At 36.5% G+C, this 18,208-nt stretch overlaps 1 protein-coding gene across 2 annotated transcripts; it reads left to right on the top strand.

Moving 5' to 3' along the window:
- Nucleotides 1-2,335: 2,335 nt before the first annotated feature.
- slc52a3 (solute carrier family 52 member 3) lies at nt 2,336-7,872 on the top strand. Of its 2 annotated transcripts, none has more exons than XM_051117374.1 (4): nt 2,336-2,657; nt 4,424-5,556; nt 6,360-6,483; nt 7,102-7,872. In XM_051117374.1, exons 2-4 carry the CDS (start codon nt 4,568-4,570, stop codon nt 7,312-7,314), a joined length of 1,326 nt encoding a protein of 441 aa, XP_050973331.1. In that variant the 5' UTR covers nt 2,336-2,657; nt 4,424-4,567; the 3' UTR covers nt 7,315-7,872. The 2 variants fall into 2 exon arrangements, with proteins under 2 accessions (XP_050973331.1, XP_050973333.1); XM_051117376.1 differs by lacking the exon at nt 2,336-2,657 and adding an exon at nt 3,260-3,456.
- Nucleotides 7,873-18,208: the final 10,336 nt, after the last annotated feature.

Raw genomic sequence — 18,208 nt, 5'->3', positions numbered from 1 at the left:
TTAAAAAATGTTCTCCAAATATTACAAGAGCTTGTCACCCAGCGATAAGCACTGTTATTCAACTAAATTGACAGATAGTGGGATAGTCCTAAAGATTCGAAACATGAATGACTTTTTTTTGTGAGCGGAGCCTATCTGGTGACAGAAAATGGCAGTTTTCAAGTATCAGTCTATGGAGCCATGGAATAAAGAAATAAAAAAAGGTTAATTTTAGATTTCAAATTCTGACTTTATTTGTGCAATTCCGAGATTATATCTCACAATTTTAATAAGGAAAAACAACTTGTCATTCTCTCTTTTCTCCTCGACTCAGAATAGGCTTTTCTTCCCTCAGAACTGACAGACTCACTATTTTTGAGTTAAATCGAGTTATGAAGTCCGAATTAGGAGATATAAACTTGCATCTGTGAGAAAAAACGTCAGAATTGTGAGATACAATAAATTAATGTTATGTAAAAATGTTAAAGGGGTCATCGGATGCTAAGTTCACTTTTACATGCTGTTTGAACATGAATGTGTATTGGCAGTATATGTTCAAATCTACCCTATAATGATAAAAATCCATGGAGTGGTTTTTAATTAATCTGTAAAAATAATATCCCCTTTTTCAAATCGAGCCGTTCTCAGATGCCTGTCGTTGTGGCGTCACATCGACAGAGGCCGCTCCCACAATAGTTGATTGACATGAGCGTCTTACCTCAGATCAGTTGTAACAGTCCAACCTCCATTGTTTCAATGCCAAAGCAGTGATGTAAATTAGACAAGAATATCTCTGATTGAGGTGTTGTGTTGCTGGATGTAATAATGAACGTAGTGGTCGTCATTTACTCCCGACATCTGAGCTGCTGAAGATGCAGTAGATTACGTTTGTTTGTGAAGGGAATTCCATCTATATATATCCGTCTATGTTCACACAAATCATTCGTGATCCAGCTTCACTTACAGCAGAAGTGAGTATAAGGGTTTTTTATGAATCTTTGCGATCGTCTTTACTAATAATGTGCTAGTTAGCAAGTTTAGCAGCTAAACGTGGCCAAATGCGGCTAAAGTAAACAGGCTCGTCACTCCACGGAGAGAAGAGAGGGGCGGGGCGAGCAGAGCTCATTAACATTTAAAGCAGCCTCGACCAGAATGAGATGATTTTTGCAGAGCTCATTTTGACAAGGTAAAAAGGTTGTTTTACACTACCATTGAGAATTTTTAACCAAAGTATATTATAGACTTGAATTTCACCCGCTTACCTCCACTTGTTACCAGTGTTTTTTTTGCAACCTATGCACGCGCAGCTGCAAGTTACGTAATTGTGATGTCTACTCCAAATTGGTCTATTTCTTATGAATGGGAGAAACTGCAACGCACAATATAGCAGAATAGTCCCGCCTTCTGAATAAACAGTCAGTCGCTGATTGGTAAAGTCATTGCATCACTGCAGCTGCCGTTAGAAGCTCCGGTCACATAGAAACCTGAGACTTGCGCTTATGACTGCACATGCGCGTTATAAGCTGTTTTGATGTCATTTGAGCATTAGGAACAACATTCATGTAGCAGTTAATTTCAGATTTTGTTGCTGATTTAAAATACGCCATTTAATTGTGAATTCAACAGGCAGTTTTTGAGATTTCAGGATTCCCACATTCATTTAGATAAGACGAGCTGCCTGGAGGTGTTGCAAATACGTCCGCCGAGTGAACAGACTTTCCTCGATAGAAACTTTGGTTCAATTCATTTATCTTTCTTTGTCTGATAACTGGTGATTTATGCTCAGAATTGTTTTTATGATCTCACGGGGTTCTATCGATACAGACCGATGCCTTTATTTAATGTGTTAATAATAAATTTGTCTATTTTAGGTACAAGTTCAAAGCCTAATAGAAGCTGTTAATCAGTAATGGGGGTTGTACATGTAGGCCACACCAAAGGAAGCTAGAATTATACTGTTATTATGCGGTGCCTGAATAAGCTTTAAAGTCACAATGACTTGTGATTTTGGATCTGTTAACCTTGATTTTACCAGCTATCAAAAAGAATATAAAAGAAACAGGTTATGGCAAGTTTAATGTTTTGTAAACTGTTCAAAGTGTCCTATTATGAGTGTTCAAAGTTCCACTGAAGGCTGACTGCAGAGTCAAGGATAAGCTCAAATATAATGTGAATGTGCCTTACATTTGTTCATCTTGATAGATTTGATTGTTGAATAGGGTCAAAGTACACACCACAAAAGAGGTCAGGATGTTCTGATCACAATTAAATGATTATGATACATAGAAGAACAACAGGCCTATAAATTACATTTGTACTGTTCACTGAATTCTGAAGTTCTGCACACTTTATATATTGATGTCAATATTTCATAGTAAAACAGGACCAGCAAAAATGGCTTTTTTGTGCAGCCTGTCATGTGACTAGACAGTAACGCACCTCATTAGAGCGGGACGACCTTCATGATAGAGGCAGACCCACCCACACTCATATGCTGAGGTTAAAAATCACAAATCACTGTGGACGACTTTAGACGGAGTTGAGAAGTTAACAGGTAACAGCGGGACACCGGATTGGTGAATGACAACTGTTTCTATGACCTAACGGCATACAGCACACACTAATGCCTGTGCAGGAGGAAGAGCGTGTTTACTCTGGCTCATTGCCTCAGCAGTAATGTGAGTATTGAATCTGTTTAATGCTCCTTCAGCGAGGTAACAAACAAATCAATCTTTTGTACTGAGTTACTGGCATCAGATTTTTGCTAGAGCTGAAAAATGCTGACTGAATATTTTTAACATCGCTATTTTTATCATGTTGGATGCTTGTTATAATGTTACATGTGTGCAAATCTTACATGAAACCAATTTCAGTATGGGATTAACTTCCTATTTTAACCCAATTACCAATTGCCGTCCAAACTGAATTTAAAATGATGTCACAGCATCTTGATCAAGTCTTGACTAATATTTAACATCAAACCTGCTGGAAAGACTGTGGTGCCTGCTGGAAAGACTGTTCAAGTTCATTTTAACTTTAAGTCTTTGATTGTATATAAAAGAATAAGAACACATGAATCCACTAAACAAAAAACTAAACAAAAAAAATTAACAAGCCATATTAATATAGCAATTCATATTTCATTGTCGCAATGCTGTTTATGATCTTTTTATTGCTATGTTGCACTTGTACTTTGTATTGCATGAAATGTGTTATGTAATTAGTTTAATTTAACACAATTCTATATATAAATTCACTCTCTCTACATATACTACCAGTCAAAAGTTTTTGAACAGTAAGATATTAAAGATTTATTTTTGCCATTTTTAGCCTTTATTATGACAGGACAGATCAGAATGGACAGGAAATAAAGTGGAGAGGGATATGGGGTGGGATCGGGAAAGGTCCTCGAGTTGGGATTTGAACACGGGGCGCCTGTAGCGCACTGCCCACAAGGCTATCGCGCTGACTTGAACAGTAAGATTTTTAATATTTTTCAATTAATTCTCTTCTACTCACCAAGCCTGCAATCATTTGATCCAAAATACAGTAAAAGCTATAATATTGCAAAATGTTTTTACTATTTTAAATAACTGTTTTCTATTTGAATATATTTTATAATGTAATTTATTCCTGTGATCAAAGCTAAATTTTCAGCATTATTACTCCAGTCTTCAGTGTCACATGATCCTATACTGATTCTAAATATTCTATGCTGATTCTAATATGCTTATTTGCTGTTTAAGAAACATTTATTATTATTATTATCATCAATATTTAAAACAGCCCTTTTTTTCAGGATTCTTTCCAAGATCCAAAGATCAGGATTTGAAATTGTAGAAATTATAGAAATTAATACTTTTATTTGACAAGGATGCTTTAAATTGATCAAAAGTGATGAAAAAGACATTTGTAATGTTACAAAGATTTCTATTTTAGATAAATGCTGTTCTTTTGAACTTTCTATTCATCAAAGAAACCTGAAAAAAAGCTGTTTTCAGCATAATAATAATAAATGTTTTCTGAGCAGCAAATCAGAATATTAGTATGATTTCTGAAGGATCATGTGCATGACTGGAGTAATGATGCTATAATAAATTGCAATAATATTTCACAATATTACAGTTTTTGTGTGTGTGTGTGTGTGTTCTTGATCAAATACATGCAGACTTAAAGAGAGCAGAAAAGTCTAAATTAAAAAACATAAAAAATCTTACTGTTCAAAAACTTTTGACTGGTAATGACTTACTAAACTGGCTGCTAGTACTGGCTGGTTAAAATTCAGGAATAAAATCTATCGTATATAAAATACAAAATATTAATTCACAAGGTCCAGCAATGGCTCAATCTATCCTTAGGGATGTCACATTATGTTTCAATAGCTAATACTTGGTCTAGACCTTGATTTCTTCTTTACATTTGTCTTTTCTGTTTCTCACTAAAGGTTATCTGATGTCTTCACAAAGACAAGAGAAGACATCCAAACAGCCGAACTGAAGTGGCATCACACCATATACAATACCAAAGTGTCACACAGTTGAAAGAAGTTGTCTGACATCAGATATTTCTTCAACTACTCATTTCAACCATGCCTCTGTACATCCATGCCTTGGCGTGTGCTTTCGGTCTGGGCTCCTGGGTGTCCATTAACGGCTTGTGGGTGGAGCTTCCTCTGATAGTCAACGTTCTGCCGGAGGGTTGGGATTTGCCGTCGTACCTCACAGTCATCATTCAGCTTGCCAACTTAGGCCCTCTGTTGGTGACCCTGGCACACAAATTCTGTCCCGGCCGACTACGTGAACATCTGGTCATCTATGGGGTCCTGTCTATCGGTGTTGTAGCTTGTGCCTTACTAGCTGGGTTTTGGAAGAACACCACTGTGATCCTCGGCCAACCGCGTAGCACAGCATTTTTCATCCTTACGTTTTTTCTCGCTCTAGTCGACTGCACCTCATCCGTCACCTTCCTGCCATTCATGATGCAACTTCCAGCCAAATACATCACCACATACTTCATAGGAGAAGGTCTGAGCGGGCTGGTTCCAGGCCTGGTGGCTCTGGCGCAAGGAGTTGGCATGTCAAAATGCGTCAATGTGTCTTATGTGCCAGATAACCTAACAGAGCCCGAACCTCCAGTCTTCATCGTGGAGACACAGTACCTCCCTCCCAATTTCTCCACCGAGATCTTCTTCTCCTTCCTGGCCGTAATGACAGCGATAAGTCTGGGTTCCTTCATCATATTAAAACGTCTGCCTCGCACATTCGAATGGTCCACTGAAAATCTCGTCCCGGACTCAGCTGCTGTCTCAACTGTCTGCCCCATGGAGGGCCCCATGGATCCCAATCCAAAGACAAACAGTCCAGAGGAAACGGGAAACAAAACACTGCACTCCAGTTATCAGCTGGCATTTATCTATTTTATGGTTTTTTGGGTTAACGGTGCAACAAACGGACTGCTGCCCTCAGTGCAGACGTTCTCCTGTATGCCATATGGAAATATGGCCTATCACCTGTCAGCCACTCTGTCGGCGGTAGCCAATCCGGTGGCCTGCATCATTGCCATGTTCTTCCCCAAACGGTATTTCTATTTTAGTTTAATTACAATCTAATCGACTTACATTTATTTACAATTTTATTACCATTTTGCATTTATTTTGTGTTCTATTAAGCACATTAAAGAGACTTCTGTCATTAATTACTCACCATCATGTCGTTCCAAACCCATTAGACCTTTGTTCATCTTCAGAACACAAATTAAGATATTTCTGATGAAATCCAAGAGCTTTCTGACCCTGCATAGACAGCAATACAACTGACACATTCAAAGCCCAGAAAGGTAGTTGTTAAAATAGTCCATGTGACACCAGTGGTTCAATTGTAATGTTATAAAGCTATGAGAATACTTTTTGTGGGCAAAGAAAACAAAAATAACAACTTTATTGAACAATTACTTCTCTTCTGCGTCAGTCTTCAATGTGCGTTCATGAGATTATCACGACGCATACGTACTCTCATTAAACGAAAATCAAAGACTGACAGAAGAGAAGAAATCGTTGAATAAAGTCGTTATTTTTGTTTTCTTTGCACACAAAAAGTATCCTCATAGCTTCATAACTTTATGGTTGAACCACTGATGTCACATGGACTATTTTATCGATGTCCTTACTGCATTTCTGGGTCTTGAACATGGTAGTTACATGGCTGTCTTGGATTTCATCAAAACTATCTTAATTTGTGTTCTGAAAATGAACGGGTTTGAAACCCCATTAGGGTGAGTAATTACTGACGGACTTTAAATCTTTGGGCGAACTATCCCTTTAAAGCACACTTTAGGTTCATAATTGCAGTTTGACTAACAGTGAGTATATATTTCTCTTTCAGTTCATTAGTATTTCTGGGCATCCTGTGTCTACTTGGCTCTGGTTTTGGAGGCTACAATATGGCCATGGCTGCCATGAGTCCCTGCCCTTTACTCCAAGATACACCTCTAGGGGACGCTCTTATAGTGAGTAACTTTTTAATGTAATCATCCCATTACTAGAATATTTTGTCTAAATGTTTTTCGCTTTAAATGAATCTACTCTTGATTCCATTCAGAATGATAAAAGATTAATGTAAATGGCTAAGCAAAATTTTTGTTCCTCAGGCTACAAATAAAACAAATGTACAATAGTCGTAGCTAAAAGAGCATAAATCAAGGTTAAATTATGATAATCTCTCATAAATAAGTAACATTCTAAATATAAACAGTGAACATAACAAATGATTAGTGCTTAATTTGATATAATACTGAAACACTAGAGAAAGACCCATGAACTTTCACCATGGCATTAGAACTGGTACACCGTTGTCGCTTGTGAAAACAGAATGTCGGCGCCGTGGATGGAAATGTGCAGATTAAGGGATGGCAATATTATAATAAGATGCTCTTCCTACATCAAGAGGGGTGGGGGTAGTTTTCTGGGTTGGTAGATTAACTTGGGACCCGATTATAGCACTTAACACTTAAAATGGAAAAAACAGAATTTCATGTTATGTCAACTTTAAAATATTTTAGTATTTTAATCTGACAATCACTGATGACCCATTTGTCTCTCTTTTTTGTCTTTTGAACTTATTTCAGGTTTTGTCATGGGTGTTCTTTACTGGTCTGCTGTCCTATGTGAAGGTGATGGTGGGTGTGATTCTGAGGGACCACAGTCACAGCGCCCTTGTTTGGTGTGGAGCAGCAGTTCAAGCAGGCTCTTTGTTAGGCTCCGTCATAATGTTTCCCCTGATTAACATCTATCACCTCTTCCAATCGGGAGACGTTTGCAACACCATATGCCCATTATAATAAAAGTTTAATATGACTAACAGGGGAATAAACTACTACTTACTGAGCTAATGATTGTGACATTACGTTTAATGAACATTCGGCACTTCCTTAGAACTGTTTTGATGCTTTACTCTTGTTTTCACATTAACTTAACGTTTGTACTTTTTTATTTCCATTATTATTTATGATGTTGTAAGCTCTTGATATCTGGAAAAATCCACAAGTGTTTCAGGATCGTTTGTGAATTACTGGTATATTTTCTTCCAATATTATTGCTAAATCTGATGATTAGATCATTAAATCATTTTGTATTGTAAATGCTGTCTATTAAACTAATGTTTTCTGTTGAATGAAGGTTCTTACGTAAGTGAAGCACTATCAGATTCTGTGGTGTGTTATCAGTTACCACAGAAAATAATTTTGACTTATCCCTCAATCAGCGCACACAATAGTCTATAAGCTCATGTGGGTGTATTGTTCTCTATGTAAACAGTCCCTCTCTGTTCCTTGTACATATGATGAGCAAGCTTCATGGTTTAATGGCTTTATATGCTCATGGCAGGAGTTTTTTTTTTTGATAAAACATGTTAAGCATTTTTATCTCATTTTAACTTGTATATTTTGTTGCTATACTTTCAAAACTTTTTAAAAACGTTTATTATAATGACTACCACTGTAAATGCATTGCTGTACACATGATATTTGTTGCTTTTATGAAAGTGAGAAACAAATTTTTTGTAATAGTCAAAAGAACCTGGAACATGTCAACAGTAATGATGTTCTGTCATCACTAGATGGCGCTCATTTGTTGTATATTTTTATGATGGTACTGCTCTTTTGCAGACAGCCTGGGGTTTTAGTGTGAACTACTGCAGTAGGGTGTTAAATGTAAAATGAATGAATAAATAAATACATCAAGTCAAATGCTAGCGATATTACATTTGACACCAAAGTCCTGAAGCTTGTGTAAAAAAAAAAAGAAAAAAGCCAAACGTCCATCTGACTATGAAATAACAATTGAAGCCAGGACTTGGGCATGGATGCAGATTTTATTTATTTATATATTTTTAATTCATTTGAATAATTTAAGTGTCAACAGACCAATTCTGTGTTTGCAAACAGTGATGATGTTTTTGTGGGCGGAGCTTATCTGGTGGCAGAAAATGACAGTTTTCAAGTAGCGGTCATGGAATAAAAGAATAAAAAAAAAGGTAAATTAGAATTTGTATTTCAAAATTCTGACTTTATACTCACAATTCTGAGATTACACTTCAGAATTCTGATAAGAAAAATCAACTTGTCATTCTCTCTTTTCCCAATACGTCCCTTATGAACTGCATACAGTGATGCCATAGAAGAACCATTTTTGGTTCCACAAAGAACCATTCAGTCAAAGGTTCATCTCTTTCTTACCTTTTTATAATCTGAGGAACCTTCTTTTGCCACAAAGAACCTTTTGTGAAACAGAAAAGTCCTTCAGAGTCCTAAAGGTTCTTTATGGAACCATTTAGACAAAAAAGATTCTTCTATGGCATTGTGAAGCACCTTTATTTTTAAGAGTGTATGTGAATATTATGTAGACAAATTGTTTAAATCAAATTTATGCTTCATCCATAGTCTGGGTTCAACTTCAAGCAGCATCTTTGACGACGGTATTCTATAAAAATGATTTTCATTCCGATTCTGACATCCAAAGGCACAACAATCATTTTTTTCTCTTATTCCATGGATTTTACCCAGTGTTTTTCTGCCACCATAATGTGCGCGTAGCTGCAGGTGATGTAACTGTGACGTCTACTCCAAATTGGTCTATACACAGACACAAATGAATGACTGAAATTTTATTTCTAAAATAAATAAATAACAGAAATGGAGAACTAAATGTGAATGGGAAACAGCAGTGTGGTAGGTGCTATTCAATATTTTGACCACAAGGTGGCTACAAAATGCACAATGTTGAAAAGCTTTGAGTAATAAATCTTTTTACTCAACACTTTTTTAGGCAGAGAGAAGCCTCAGGTCTTCCAAAAGCTTTTTTTTATTCGTTTCTACCAAATACTTGCCATTTAGTGGAAGCTTTTATTGAGTTTTATCCCAAGCAACTTGCAGATATGTAATAACCTTTGGTTTCAATGTCTTGCTTAAGGGTACAAATTGTGATTGTGATCTCAATAAATCCCTAGTTTCTAGAGTTGCACATTTTGGAATCAATCTGGCAACTCTTGAGCTAGCGGTCTAGGTTTTGAACCCTTAGACTTCCACCACCACCACAGTCACCACCACTGCATCAAACGACTGCTATCAATCGGAAATACACATTGATGACAGCCTCTAACCCATCATGCCTCTTAGATCTTCAGTGCAAAAAATATTTTATTTTTGTCTTGTTTTTCTGGTACAAATATCTAAACATATATATATTTTTTAAGGTTTTTTTGTTATTTATTATTGAGAGTACAGTGGAGAGATGACAGGAAAGTATTGGGTAGAGAGAGGGAAGCGGGATCGGCATAGGACCTCAAGACGGGAATCGAACTCAGGTTGCCACGAGCGCAGTATATGTCGGTGCACTAACCACAAGGCTATCGGCGCCAACACAAATATCTAAACACTCTTAAATCAAGATTCATTTACAGAATGAGAACCAAAATATTTTCTGCAGAATATACAAAAAAAAGTGAGTTTGTTTAAAACAAGAAACATATCTGCCAATGGGTAAAAAAAAAAAAAAAAAAAAAAACATACACTATCTGTCAAAAGTTTTTGAACAGTAAGACTTTTAATTTTTTTTTAAAGAAGTCTCTTCTGTTCACCAATCCTGCATTGCATTTGATCCAAAGAACAGCAAAAAAAGTAAAATTCTGAAATATTTTTACTATTTATAATAACTGCTTTCTATTTGAATATATTTTACATTCTATTTTATTCCTGTAATCAAAGCTAAATTTTCAGCATCATTACTGCAGCCTTTAGTGTCACATGATCCTTCAGAAATCATTCTAATATGCTGATAAAAATTCAGCTTTGAAATCACAGGAATAAGTTACATTTGAAAATATATTCAAATAAAAAAACAGCTATTTTAAAAAGTAAAAATGTTACTGTTTTTTTCTGTACTTTGAATCAAATAAACAAAGGCTTAGTGAGCAGAAGAGACGTCTTTAAAAAACAAAATCAAATCTTACTGTTCAAAAACTTTTGACTGGTAGTGGTTTGACTGGTTTGACTGGTAGTTCGGAAATAATTAAAAAGTAATATCTTATGTCATTTTGCTTTTTAAATAAATGCATCTTGATTCAAGAATGTTTATTTGTACTGCAAAACAAGACAAAAATATTGAGTTTGGAAAATCATTTTTTCATTATTTGACTATTTTGGCCAATTTAGTCAAGCTTTCAAATGCCAAAAAGGTTGTTGTGCTATTTGTGCCAACCTAAAACCACTTTTGCCAGTGACAATATTTGATTCAACATCCTCACAAAGACTAAATACAAAATCCTACAATGCAAAGCAGCCCAAGACCACACATACACCCCGAGAAATCAACCAAAACCTGACCTTTGGCTGTGGTAGGTTACACAGTCAAATCTCCTGCTGTGCCAAAATCCCGACAGGTGATCAGACTGCCAGAAATGGTTAACTAATGAAGAGAAACAAAAAATGAGCAGTATTATAACACTCGTCCTGAGGGATTCAAGAGACTGACAAAGAGAGAGACACGGAGAGTAAAGGAGAGAGTGGTGTCAGCTGCTGACCCTGATTCTTGGGCACTCAGGAATGCTTGACTGATCCTAACGGGGCGTAAAAAGCCTAAATTACCCCCTACGCAAAGCCTAAGGGTCAGAGGTCAGAAGATCATGCAGATGCCTCCTTCTCACTGTTGATTTCATCTTGATTTTCACAAAGAAACATCTGAGGATCGTATGGGTCTGTCTGTGAGACAGTTTAAATACTGACAATACATAAAATGGGGAGAGACTGCATTATTATTATTAAAAATCGGCATTATTTTTCATCAAGTTCCTGTGCGTATAGAGGAAACCAACTGATTCGCTGTTCAAACACTCACTGCAAGTCACTTTACGAGCTGAAGATGCTCATAAACCACTTTCCGTGCTGGTTTATCCACTTAAGGGCCCAATTGTTCAGCTGTGAAAAATAGGGTAGAAATAGCCGAGTACCAGGATAATTAGCTCAATTTCTTGGATCTATGTCTTTCTGTCTCTCTCTCTGTCCCTTTGTGCTACTATGGTATTGACATGCAAAGTGTTTGCTGAGGAGAGTGTATGATTCTCTGGCTGAGTGTCAGATGGTCTTTCACTCTCCCAGCTGGTCCAAGAGCGCATAGCCACCTGGTTTCCTTCTTTTCGGTCACGTGAGAGCTGCAGAGGGTTGAGGGCTCTTTAAAAATCACTGCTGCGAGTTCCATCTGCTCTGGACCAAACTTCAACAACATCAACATGCCCTTAAGTCTCTTAGCCCATCAGCCGAGACTCAGTTCGATGAAACGCACTGCGTGTGAACAGAAAAGTGACACGCTGATGTTCTCCAGCTCAGTGAATGAGAGAACATGGGATGCAAAGGTGTGATGACAATGAGAAGACTTTCTTCATAAGCTCACATTGACTTTAAAGGGTTTTGGTGTTGTTGAGTTAGCAGTAATTCAACAATACTAAAATCAATTTGATTAGTTACTCACCTTCACGTCGTTTCCAAACCTGTAAGACCTTTGTTCATCTTCAAAACACAAATTAAGATATTTTTGATGAAAACCAAGAGCTTTCTGACCTTGCATAGACAGCAACACAACTGACACATTCAAGGCCCAGAATGGTTGTAAGAACATCATTAAAATACTGACTTTTTTTATCAATGTCCTTACTACATTTCTGGGCCTTGAATGTGGTTGTACCATCTATGCAGGGTCAGAAAGCTCTCAGCGTTCATAAAAATATCTTAATTTGTGTTTCGAAGATAAATGTAGATCTCATGAAGGTTTGGGATGACGTGAGGGTAATTAATGACAGAATTTTCATTTTTGGGTGAACTATGCTTTTAATACTATACTGAGTGAGAGATGAATTTGCACCAAAATACTTCAGAGTTATAATCTCAGACCTGCAGTGTTTGGGTGGCGACCCTTTAGTTGAGAAACACTAATATGAAGTGTCATTTTCTGTTCCTGTCAGAGGAGAAGTAATTGTAATGATGCAAAACAATAATTTCCCTGCCATCTAATAATTTAAGATACATTACAAAATCCATCATTATGAAACTGAAATTGTGGCATGATGGTTTTTTAGTGCTTCTGCACCCGAATCAGCTGTTTGCTCTTCTGTGCTCAGCTGTTTAAGCGTCACGCTAGCATGCTCATTGATGACGTTTTAATAAACTGCGCTCTGTGTCATTCACACTGTCTGGCAGATGTAAATGTTTCCTCCCCTTTATTGTACCGGAGAGGTTCAGCGAGGGTCAACTAAAACCCCTGGGAACCTTTAGTTGCTGAGGGTGTGTGTTGGGACATATGGGGACCGTTTAGGATGTGAAACACAGTGAGGAAGTGAGAGGCTGTTAGTCTGTTGTAGTGACTTCATTATTGCTCACTTATGGTTGAGGAGTATTTGAGGTCTGTTGCGGTCAGTAAATTTTTGAGGTCAGTAAATCTTTGCTTGACGTACATTGTTTGAGGATATCCTTGACAGACTTTTCTGGGGGTTTTCAGGATCATTCATTGTGAGAAATGGAGATTTAAAAAGATGGAAGAGATGAATACTGCTTGCAGTTCTGTCAGTTCACCTGTTATATTTTTCATCAGTAGCGTTATTTGTCTCTAAGGAGGATTAGAACTAGGAAATTCCCCTCCAGGCTGCCTGAATACTAATTAAAACTGTGTTAGTGGGTGCAGATGACCTTGACGACAGGCACATCTGGAGAATAGCGCATGAACTGTATTAGCATGAGCGTGGCACATTAATGCAATACAACTTCAGTCACTCTAGTTGCATTTAGCCATCATTTTATGTGAATGCGTTATGAGGCCATTCTAGAGGCCACTTCGCAACAACAGATGGTTAATATATCTGGGTAATACAAAAAAAGTGATATTTCTCACTCTTTATAACCATATACAGTTGAAGTCAAAAGTTTACATACACCTTGCACATCTGCAAAATGTTAATTATTTTACCAAAATAAGAGGGCAATACAAAATGCATGTTATTTTTTTATTTAATACTGACCTGAATAAGATATCCACAAGAGAAAACAATAGTTGAATTTATAAAAATGATCCAGTTCAAAAGTTTACATACGCTTGATTCTTGATACTGTGTTGTTACCTGAATGATCCACAGCTGTGTTTTTTTTTAGTGATTGTTGTTCATGAGTCCCTTGTTTGTCCTGAACAGTTAAACTGCCTGCTGCTCTTCAGAAAAATCATTCAGGTCCCACAAATTCTTTGGTTTACAGCATTTTTGTGAATTTAAACCATTTTCAACAATGACTGTATGATTTTGAGATCTACCTTTTGACACTGAGGACAACTGAGGCACTCATTTGCAACTATTACAGAAGGTTCAAATGCTCACTGATGCATTAAGACCCAGGGGGTGAAAACTTTTTGAATTTGAAGATCAGGTTAAATTTAACTTATTTTTTCTTCTGGGAAACATGTAAGTGTCTTTTGTAGACTCTGAAGGGAAAAAAAAATGACATTTAGGCAAAATGTACACATCTTCATTTTGTTCAAAAGTTTACACTCCTGACTCTTAATTGCATTGTTTTTCCTTCTGGAGCATCAGTGAGTGTTTGAACCTTCTGTAATAGTTGCATATGAGTTGCTCAATTGTCCTCAGTGTGAAAAGATGGATCTCAAAATCACACAGTCGTTGTTGGAAAGGGTTCAAATACACAAAAATGCTGAAAAAAACCAAAGGATTTGTGGGACCTGAAGGATTTTTCTGAAGAACAGCAGGCAGTTTAAATGTTCAGGACAAACAAGGGACTCATGAACAACTATCACTAAACAAAACAAAAGTACAACACAGTATTAACAACTAAGTGCATGTAAACTTTTGAACAAGGTCATTTTTAAAACTTTTTTACTATTTTCTCTTGTGGACTATATGTAAACATCTTTTACGTGAAATATCTTATTCAGGTCAGTACTAAATAAAACATAACATGCATTTTGTATGACCCCTCTTATATTGGTAAAATAATTGGTAATGCTTTAGATTACAACCCGCAAAGAACTACGTAAGTAAACTGAATTTACGGTGTATGTTTCTGTAATTATAGTGTACCTATAAAGAACGTACATGTAGGTATAAGGGAACAATATGTTATATTTGGGTAATAAGGGGATAACAAACCAGATATTCAACCTGCAAAGAACTACATAAGTATACTGAATTTACGGTGTACGTTTCTGTAATTATAGTGTACCTATTAGTACGTATGTGTAGGTATAAGAGAACAATAGGCTATGTTACGTTTTGGTAATTCGGGGGTAACAACCAGATATGCAACCTGCAAAGAACTGCGCAAGTAAACTAAAGTTACAGTGTATGTTTCGTAATTACATTGTACCTACGTGTAAGTATAAGGGAGTAATATGTTACGTTTGGGTAATAACGGGGTAGCAAACAGATATACAAATAATTTTCAATGGAATTACTTAAAAACTTAACAGGTACCTGTTCTGTTAAATCCTAAATTTGGTGTATCTATACGTAAGATTTTTTAAATTACTGGGAAATTATACTCTTGTTCCATGTAGTTACAGGGTAAGTGTGCCCTCTGCGGGCTGTAAATTAAAGTGGCGATTGTTCCCCTCTTGTTCAACGAAGTTACAGGGTAGGTTCAATACATAAACACACAATCTGAAAATATATCTAAAAATATTTTTTATAGTCGCTAATCCCACTTCTACCTCTAAACCTAACGTTAACTATGACTGAACAGTAATAAAAATATAAAAAACAGGAAAGTGCAATCACAATCATTTATTTATTGCAAAAATGTCAACAGCCATACAAAAAAGTAATCCAAATAACGATGCGTTTGCAGCCGCAGTCCTCTCTGGCGGAATACAGTAGGTTTGAGGTGCAGTAGGATGAGAGCATAATTTAAACTGTTAATCGCTGAAAATATTATCCAGATTATTGTCTTGATCCACTCCTCGAAGGCGCCCGCGCGTCATTCCAACACATCTCACCAGAAACACGGCATGTCGTAATCTGTGACGAAAGCAGGCGAGAGCCAATGAACGTCCGATTTTCCTGTCGCAAAATGCACTTTAGCACGGGTTTATGGCTGTTGCTGCTGGACTCGCTGCTAGAGATGGAGATGAAGATCGCCGGACAAAGCCTTGAATTTGGTTCTGGTCCTCGCGAATCGTATGGATTCTGAAGATCTGGGTTACAGCACACAAATAAAATGGTTTAATTTGTAATTATGATGCGTGTTCGGTGTATTTTATGGTTCTATTGTTAGTCACAGCATGTTAGAGAAAACGCCTTTGTGTTCCACCACGGCAAACGAAGTTAATATTACATGAATGATTAAACGATTGCAGAAATATTATTTATTTTAAGGGTTTAACGCGTAGTCATGATAACATTATGTAGACCTATTCTTGGAAACGAGCTGGCAACAGAAATCACAGAACAGAATGAAATGTTATAATTTCATATTAAGTAAACGTTAAATGTTTAGATGATGTAAATATGTCAGTATTGTACATTTAGTGTCTGTAAAAATGTAAATAAATGTACATTTTGTAGAACCACATTTTACGTCGCGTTGTTATATTTACCAACCCTGTAACTTCGTTGAACAAGAGGGGAACAATCGCCACTTTAATTTACAGCCCGCAGATGTCACACTTACCCTGTAACTACATGCAACAAGAGTATATTTTCCCAGTAATTTTAAAAAGCTTACGTATAGATACACCAAACGTACGATTTAATAGAACAGGTACCTGTTAAGTTTTTTTAAATTAATCCATTATAAATTATTTGTATATCTGTTTGCTACCCCCTTATTACCCAAACGTAACCTATTGTTCCCTTATACTTACACGTAGGTACAATATAAATACGAAACATTCACCGTAACTTTAGTTTACTTACGCAGTTCTGTGCAGGTTGTATATCTGGCTGTTACTCTCTATTACCAAAACGTAACGTATTGTTCCCGTATACCTTCATGTACGTTCTTTAATAGGTACACTATAATTACAGAAACGTACACCGTAAATTCAGTATACTTATGTAGTTCTTTGCAGGTTGAATATCTGGTTTGTTATCCCCTTATTACCCAAATATAACATATTGTTCCCTTATACCTACATGTACGTTCTTTATAGGTACACTATAATTACAGAAACATACACCGTAAATTCAGTTTACTTACGTAGTTCTTTGCGGGTTGTAATCTAAAGCGTTACCAAATAATTAACATTTTGCAGATTCTGCAAGGTGTATGTAAACTTTTGACTTCAACTGTACATTATGTTTATGTACTTCAATTTAGGGAAGCATTTTTATAACAGCTTGTACAGACAGTCACTCACATTAACAGACATTTAATAAAAACGTAGCTATTCAAAGTAAGCTTACATGAGTATGTCAACTAAAAGTTAATTTTGTAACCATATTTTTAAATCAGATAAAATCTCATCAATTTATGTATTTAAAGACAATTATAATGTTATAAAACATTTCTATTTAACATAAATGTTGTTCTTTTTAAATTTCTTTAACTTGGTGCACGCAATTAAGTTTTAAATATGGATATTTTTCTTACAAAAAACGTATCGATTAGCATCAGAAGGACTTTATTAACTCCCTGGAGCCGTGTGGAGTACTTTTTATGATGGATGGATGCACTTTATTGGACTTCAAAATCTCATCAACCATTCACTACCATTTTAAAGCTTGGAAGAGCCAGGACATTTTTTAACGTAACTCCGATTGTATTCGTCTGAAAGAAAAAAGTCATATACAGGATGGCTTAAGGCTGAGTAAATCACAGCTCACTGACTCTTAAATACCCTAAAGTACAGAGATCTCCTGCATTCACAGGATCATCACTAGCATTAAAAAAAAAAGTTTAACTTCTCAGTCTCTGACTATCCTTTTAGTCTTGTCTTCCTCCATATTTTTTTTCCAACGCTTTATTTCTCTCTTTCCATTCCTTCATCTCTTCCTCCATTCTTCTTCTCATTCCATCTCATCCTGCTGATTTATGATTTTTACCCATGTCTGAAAAGGACACTAGCAGCTTTCGCATAATGAAAGGATGGAGAGAGTGTCCATTTGGACCAGAGCCAGCCGAACACTATGAGCTCATCACCATGGTAACCTTCAGAGAGATCCTCACCTTTCCCGAGTCACTTCTCCTGTCATTGAGTTTTATGATGTTCATCCCTCTTTCTCTCTCACGCTTTTCTAAATCTGCACTGTCACAGCACAAGGTAATTTGATAGAAATCAACAAGCTGCCACAAAAGCCCTGACCCCTGAACCACAACAAGTGACTGCAGACCAGGCTGGTGTAGAAAAGTTTATTTCACTTCATTAAAGGTGAAGGGTGTCATTTCTGTGGCCCTCAAATGGCCATTTTAAACAGGTGTCCTGAACACACCTGTCTTCTTTCCTTCTTTCTTTCAGAAATTAAACTAAGGGACATACAGTGCATCCACTAATATTGGCACCCTTTGTAAATTTGAGCATATTTAAGCAATATGACCTAACTGGGAAAATGAATCGTTTATCTTTCTGATCTTTCATTCAAAAATTCACAAAATTTAAATTTTTCACTGAAATAGAACAAGTGAAAGTTGGGGGAAACTCACATTATGAAATAAATGTTTTCTCCAATGCATGTTGGCCACAGTTATTGGC

The sequence above is a fragment of the Labeo rohita genome, chromosome 8 (genome assembly GCF_022985175.1).
Source record: "Labeo rohita strain BAU-BD-2019 chromosome 8, IGBB_LRoh.1.0, whole genome shotgun sequence".
NCBI classification, from domain to species: Eukaryota; Metazoa; Chordata; class Actinopteri; order Cypriniformes; family Cyprinidae; genus Labeo; species Labeo rohita.
Note: the sequence above shows the minus strand (reverse complement) of the source record. Positions and strands in the feature narration are given on the sequence as shown.